Source organism: Cibotium barometz, chromosome 22 (assembly GCF_041138505.1).
Source record: "Cibotium barometz isolate CiBa-2024 chromosome 22, ASM4113850v1, whole genome shotgun sequence".
NCBI lineage: Eukaryota > Viridiplantae > Streptophyta > Polypodiopsida > Cyatheales > Cibotiaceae > Cibotium > Cibotium barometz.
Window position 1 is genome coordinate 30,562,674 of NC_141067.1, and position 7,849 is coordinate 30,570,522.

Sequence of the window (7,849 nt, forward strand, 5' to 3'; positions counted from 1 at the left end):
CAACTCATCTTAGGGCAGATCATTTGTCTCGAATCACCTCTGGCGAAGCTCCTGTGGGTGTGGGTGTGGATGATATGTTAGATTCAACACTTTTCCTTGTAGAGACAGCTCCTAAATGGTTTGAACCCATCTTAGAAATTTTGACAAGTGGGCAGATACAACTAGCGGGTCCTAATGTGGACCTATGGTGCCATTCAAGTTAATCTCAGGGAGATTATATCGTCAAGGTAATGATGGAGTGTTGCGGCTTATACCTAACCCTGACCAATATGAGGAGATCTTAGAATGGGCACATGAGGGTATTGGTGGAATCCATGCATCAGCTACTACTTGTGTGCGACGTATAACTCAGGATGGGCAATGGTGGCCTAACATGCATGCGGATGCTGAAAAATTTGTTCGTAACTGTGCTTCATGTCAAATTCAACAACCAATTCATAATGTCACATTATTCCAAATTTCAACTACACCAAGTTGGAGCAAGTATATTGTGGACTATCTTCAGCATGGTCATACTGATCGAATAATTCCTAAATATCGAAAGCACGCTATTGAAGTTGAAGCGGCCAACTATATGCTGATAGAGGGCCAACTCTACAAGAGGGGCAAGGATGGCAACTTGCGCATGTGTGTATGTGAAGCTGACTACTTGAAAATCTTGACTCATGCACATGCAGGTGTTGGGGGTGGACACTTTTTGGGCAATACCACAGCTAAGTTGATTAGGTGGTCTGGGCTTTGGTGGCCAACCTTACAAATGGATGCTGAAGAATATGTAAAACGTTGTGATGATTGTCAAAAGACCAAGCCTCCCACCATCACAAAAGACAATATGCCATTGCGGCCTATGTTAAGCACACGTGCTTTTGCCAAATGGGGTATTGATTTTGTCGGTCCCATTAAACCTCCAGCTCGTCACACGCTTTTTAAAAATTATAATAAAATGAGATCTAATAAATTTTTATTTCTATCAGCTTGAGGTTAAAAATGCTAATGGGCTTCTTGGACAAGCTAATGCAAATAAAGGAGGAAGAATTGGATAACTATAGTTTTAAATTTTATTTTAAAATTTTATAATAAATATGATCTAATAAATTTTTAATTTTATCAGCTTGAGATTGAAAATGCTTATGGGTTTCTTGGACGAGCTAGTGCAAATCGAGGAGGAACAATTGGAAGCACTATAGGATATCTACCGACGTTATTAATAAGGAGATAGTTTTTTTTTGCATGTGACCTTACGGGCCTTACTATTATCATTGTTGGTAATTATGTCAGTAGAAGCATTGTTGGATTTGAGGATGTACTATCAACAAATCAACTAGATGATTATGATCCCTCCTTGTGTTATATCAATTGATTATCAACAATAACATCATCATCTACAACATTCACAGTATAAGTATCTCTTTGATTGCCCCCCACCAACATTGGCGACATTAGCACCTTCTTGCATTTTTTCCTTTTGCCATCTTTATCTTCAAATATGTGTTTTCTTCAAGGTGCAACTTGCATTACATACCACTATTTTGATTGTGATAAAGATACTTAAATATTATAGAAAGAAAAATAATACCCATTTACTTAAATATTATAGAAGGAAAAATAATACGCATTTACTTAAATTTTTTTCCCTTCTTACGATGTTGTGTAGTACAAATGTAGCATGACTATCTATCCACAACTCTGTTGAGTCACTAGGAAAGAATCAACTTTTATCCCTTTTGATTGTTGCAATATTTGGACCATTGTAGACCACTATTAACCATTGAACATCAAGAATGAATATGTCAAATTACCTAAATCATACATTCATGATATCTTGTATATTTCCACAATAATCAAGATTGGAGGTGAGAAGAGTTATATCACTAACACTCACTCGACTCTTGTCTCGAAAGTTAACCAAAATCAAAGGTCGTTCTTCTCTTATGTATATGCTCAATGGAAAACTGACAACCATGGGACCATAATGCTCAAAATATATGATACTACAATAAACATGTAAGAAAAAAACTATCAATAAAAATATTTAAATACGGTTATGTATGTGCTTCAACTTACTTACATGCTAGTTGCATCCTCTTGTAAACTCTATGTCTTGCTTGTGCTAATCCTTTCACCATTATCCCTTCCTTGCTTTACTAAGATTATTCTCTAGACATCTAGGTGTTATATCTATGGAGAGATATGCAAGATTAGGTGGGTATGGAAGATATTGATGTCTTCTCTTGAAAACCCTTCAGATAGCATGTTCTTTCCATATGTGTCGCTTTATGTCTATCAACCCATTTTCATATTTTGGAGATTTGAAGATACAAAATTTATTAATTTTATATCGTAAGGATTCATCCAATCGTTGTTACAATCGTTAGAATCGACCTTTTACTGAGGAAAGCCTAACTTGAGCATATCAATTCCAAATTTGTCGAAGGTAATAGATTTAGAATCTACTTTTCAAAAGCTGTCCAATGTTTCACATGTGGAGGTTTTAAAATAAGATATATAAGTTTCACACATGACCTTATTTTTTTCTAGAAAAGTGATGACATGGCTCTTCTTAGGGGTTCCTTTTATAGTCCAAATTTTTCCTAATGAAAGTAATGCCATCCACATATATTTATATGTATATGTAGAAGGCTATGGAAAGTTGTAACCTTAAAATTTTAGCATGGGGAAGAATGTCACAAAACCTTCAAATTCTAGCACTGTAATACAAAGTAATCCTTTTTTTATATAGAGAGTGGTGACTCGCAATGCATAATGGACTCGTTCAACGATGCTAATTCCCATCTCACAAATGCCGACAAATGCAGATTAAATCTATGAAGTGGTAGGCTCCAAGATCTTGTTATATAGTTTGGATCCTTTTCGGCACCCTTGCCCTGATCATATACTCGCTATATTGAACCATAGTATTGATTCGAGGTCTTATGGACTCATTATATTTATCAAAACTATTAGTCAATATCTCGGGGGGTCCACCTAAAAATATGTAAGTATACCACGTGAGTTCAAATTAAGGGGTTTTTTAATTTTAAATTTTAAGAAAATTTACAGAAGGGGTTTTTTAATCGATTTTGAAGAAAAAACCAAAAATCCATTAAGAAAAAGGGGTCATTTTATTCATTAAAAAATTCATAGGTAAGGGGTTTTTTGAATTAAACCCCTTGAATGCTTGTGATACATAGGGTTCCTTCATAGTGCACTCCCCGAGGTCAATATAGCGAGGGCATGAGTCCTAGGAGTTTCAATGGATTAAAACTATTAGTCAATATAGCAAGGGCATGAGCTCTAGGAGTGGTCTATCTAATAAAATTGAGTCCTCAAATAACATAAAGGCTAGTTGGTTGGATCCAGCAAGGAATGGCATCTCCTGTCATTTTAGGTTGACGAAACCTTTTTAAAGAAATTGGATTAATCATGGTTAAAATTATATATATATACACACACATATACATATGTGTATGTATATAAAAAAATCATAGTTAAAATTATATATATATATACATACATGTACATACATACATACATATATATATATATATATATATATATACATATATATATAACTTGCAACCTTCAAATCGTCTTGCAAGTTGTTGGGAGTTTGTGCTGTACTCATACATATATATATATATAAGATATGTATTTTGTTTTTGGCCCATCCAAGATGGGTCAAGCTACTCGTTTGTATCTAATTTGTTTTGGCCCATCTAATTTGTTTTTGCACTCACAACGCGCAATGGACTCGTTCAACGACGCAAAAGCTCCCCTCACGAATGCTTGCAAAAGAAGATTAAATCTAGCTGCTGGGAGTGCTGGGCTCCAAGCTCCGCTAGTTTTGCAAGCTCCAAGCTAAGCGTGCGCCCTTGCCCTCATCAAGCTTTCCGCTAGTTCTCTAGCTGCAACAATGTCCATAAGCTCACTTACACCTCGCATCCGAGCTTCATCTGCAACGTCTGCTGTATTCAAGGCTCAGGACCCGTCCACGAATGCTCTGATTGCCAATTCCATGTCCACGCCGCCTGTGCAACGAACAACGCACCTCCCTCGAGTCTCCTCCACTGGTCTCACCCTCATCACCTCCGCCTTTCCCCAGCAGAACCTCGACAGATCTCATGCGACGCCTGCGGCCAACGCGTCTTTGGTTTCGTCTATAGCTGCAGAAGCTGCAACTTCGACCTTCACCCTGTGTGTGCATCACTTCCACGCCGCCCTCTGCATCTTCAACACCCCCAGCATCGCCTGGAGCTGCTGCTGACGCCGCCCTACGGCAGCGGTTCATTCCGGTGCAACTCTTGCAACGCAACCGGAACGACATGGGTATACCATTGCCGGGTCTGTCAATTCGACCTTCATCTGTCGTGCGCAAATCTTCGGCATCCTCTCGCAAGGGATTATCCATCGAAGGCGCCGACGCGCTTCGCTTCACTAGCTGCATCAATGATCAATAAGCTCACTTACACATCGCATCCGAGCTTCATCTGCAACGTCTGCTATATTCAAGGCTCAGGACACGAATGCTCCGACTGCCAATTCCATGTCCACCCCGCCTGTGCAACGAACAACGCACCTCCCTCAAGTCTCCTCCACTGGGCTCACCCTCATCACCTCCGCCTTTCCCTTCACAATAGCACCGGTCCAGCAGAACTTCGACAGATCTCATGCAACGCCTGCGGCCAACGCGTCCTTGGTTTCGTCTATAGCTGCAGAAGCTGCAACTTCGACCTTCACCCTGTGTGTGCATCACTTCCACGCCGCCCTCTGCATCGTCAACACCCCCAGCATCGCCTAGAGCTGCTGCTGAAGCCGCCCTACGACAGTGGTTCATTCCGGTGCGACGCTTGCAGCGCAATCGAAACGAGATGGGTATATCATTGCCCGGTCTGTAAATTTGATCTTCATCTGTCGTGCGCAAATCTTCGACATCCGCTCGCAAGGGATTATCCATCGAAGGCCCCGATGCGCGAGCAAGGAGCAGGGCGCTCCGTTGATGTTCCTCCTCCTCGTAGTGACGGCCAAAGGCGGCCGACGCCAGTACAAGCTTCCGGTTCGCAACTCGATACTCGGCATCCGTTGGCAAGGGGTTATGGTGAATCGCAGACCCCAATGCGCCAGGGGAGAGCACCCTCCGCAGCTAATGCGCCTCCGCGTTTCTCGAGTTACCATCAGCCAACGCCTCCAGCTTTCGGTTCGCAATTCGGTACTCGGCTCATAGAGACAGTAGCGGTGGCAACTACCCAGAGAGCTGTGAATGAGGCCTTCCAAAATTGCTTCTACAACCCAAACTCGTATCCTCACAGCTCCGTCCACAATGGGGGCAACTACGACAATAATTCATTCGACTATAGCAGTGGCAGCTACGTCGACAATTCTGTCGACAGTGGTGGTGGCATTTACCACAATTCATTCGACCATAGCGGCAACTACGAAGATTCATTCAACTATGGCAGTGGTAGCTACCTCGACAACTCTGTCGACAATAGTGGTGGCATTTACCACGATTCATTCGACCATAGCGGCAACTACGACGATTCACTCGACATGATAGAGAATAGAACTTTCGAGTGGACCAATGAGATGAGCAATAAAATCTGAAGTCATCCACCAAATGTTGACCATTTTGCATTGTCAAAAAGTTATTCATGCGGATGGTACAAAGGAAGGTAGTGGTTGCATGCAAAGTCAGGATAAAAGCTAAAATGGGGCATTATCAAAATTTTGGTGATAAGGGCGGCACAAAGAGAAGCATTTTTTGTCACATGCAAAGACGAGATATATGCAAGACATGTGCACCAAAATACTCATGTATTTAGCCTTAGGGGATGATGGGACATATGATCTACATTGATGAAATGTTATTTGTATTCACCAAAGAGTAACTAGCTCAGTAGAATGGAAATCACTCATGAATCTCTACAAATGCAAGTGGCAAGGAAGATGCTAATCAGCCACCCATAAATCAAGGAGAGTGAATAGTGGAGTGTGGAGAGATTCTAGGGAGAGAATCTAGGAGAAATCAGAGGAGATGCTTTTGGCTCCTTTGTTTGTACTCAACCTATATATTGGGCACCTCATTATAAATATTGAACTCTTAATTCTCCTTAATGCTACTCGTGTGATTGAGGTTGTCATTAGCTTCTCTTAATCTCTTTCTTAATCATCGTCGTTAATCATGTCTTTGATTAAGTTTATATGCTACCTTGATCCACCATAGCTTTAGCTTTTTCTCTTGCTTAAGTTCTAAATCATGAGCTCCAACATGGTATCAAACTAGGATTCAACTCTCTAGCCACTCATATCACTAAATTAGTGGAAGCTACAAATTTTCGCTTTCGTTGTTTTCTTCCATGTCTTTCCATTCAGTTCAAATCTGTAATCATGGAGCTTTTTACTCATTTTGCAAAGCATTCTTACCTCTTGTCAACACTCCAAGCAACCTCAACAAGCATCAAATCGAGCTCGAAATAGGTGGTAATTAAGAAATCTATAGGCGGTACATCCTCTGATAACTCCTAAATGATGTGTCAATTCTTCTATTTTTGGTGAAATAGATCATACAATCTTTTAATTCATAGTTCCATAATCTAAAAGCATTTCATCAACAAGTATTTAAAGGTGATGTGGTTAAATATGTACATCAAAATGGGCCTCTAATCATTTATGATTTTCTAATCACCATCTGGGATTCTCTAATCGCCGACACTATGGTGGTTGTATCTTGCATTGCCAAATGCACCGAGTGCAAGAGCTATTGATCTGATTGTAAAATTTTTGTCTAATCCTAGTCTGATACCATGATTCTTCTGTTCAATCATCCAATTGCTTAAACAATCGCACGATCCAATTAGGTGATTGACAATTTCTAATTGTCAGACTCTTATCATCCGATTATATCTTAAATTGATGATTCATTTGAACAATCGTTAGATTCTTCCTGAAATTGATTGCGACTCAACCCTCCAATTGTCTCGCGATCTAATTATCCAATCGTCTGATTTTATTTAACACAATCACCGATTCAATATACCAGTTGGTCCTATATCGATCGAAGGTGCCGATTCCTGTACCAACTGCAATTCATCGTTTACACATAAATGAACCTCATAGATTAACAAAGGCTAGCCCCTACTTGTTGGCTTTCCCTCTTTTCTAAGACCAACTCTTGGATTGTCAAGCATAACGAGAACTTAACTAGCCTTGCCATCGTAACTGGTAAGACCAAGAGAGCACCAACAGCATAAGCATAACTCGCATAACTAGAATTAGCATTGCTAGCATAACAGGAGCATGACCATGAATATTTTGTTGAGGGAGGGTGTTAAAATATGCACCAAAATATTCATGTATATAGCCTTAGGGAATACTGGGGCATATGGTCTACATTGATCAAAGGTTATTTGTATTCACCAAAGAGTAAATATCTCAATAGAATGGAAATCACTAAGGAATCTCTAGAAATGCAAGTGGCAAGGAAGATTTCCAAGAGCCCACCATAATTCAGGGAGCTAAAATTAGGGAGAGTGGATAGTGGAGTGTGGAGAGATTCTAGGGAGAGAATCTCTCCACACTCTACTATTAGAGAATCTAGGAGAGAATTAGAGGAGATTCTTTTAGCTCCTTTTGTTTGTACTCTATATATTGGGCACCTCTTTATGAATGATTAACTCTTAATTCTCCTTAATGCTGCTTGTGTGATTGAGCTTGTCATTAGATTTTCTTTATTTCTTTTTAATCATTAAGTTTGATAAAGCTTATGTGCTACCTTGATCCACCATAGCTTTAGCCTTTTCTCTTGCTTAAGATCTAAACCATAAGCTTATGTGCTACCTTGATCCACCATAGC

The 7,849-nt window shown here is 40.0% G+C and overlaps 1 protein-coding gene across 1 annotated transcript; it reads left to right on the forward strand.

Annotated features, from left to right (window-relative positions):
* Nucleotides 1-4,327: 4,327 nt before the first annotated feature.
* LOC147626530 (uncharacterized) lies at nucleotides 4,328-5,997 on the forward strand. The gene has a single exon (XM_086816945.1). The coding sequence runs from the start codon at nucleotides 4,447-4,449 to the stop codon at nucleotides 5,599-5,601; it is 1,155 nt and encodes a 384-aa protein (XP_086673071.1). The 5' UTR covers nucleotides 4,328-4,446; the 3' UTR covers nucleotides 5,602-5,997.
* The last annotated feature ends 1,852 nt before the right edge of the window (nucleotides 5,998-7,849 follow it).

What these genes read in the sequence shown, in the direction of transcription:
- LOC147626530 (XM_086816945.1), top strand. Translation starts at nt 4,447, where the DNA reads ATGATCAATAAGCTCACTTACACATCGCATCCGAGCTTCATCTGCAAC.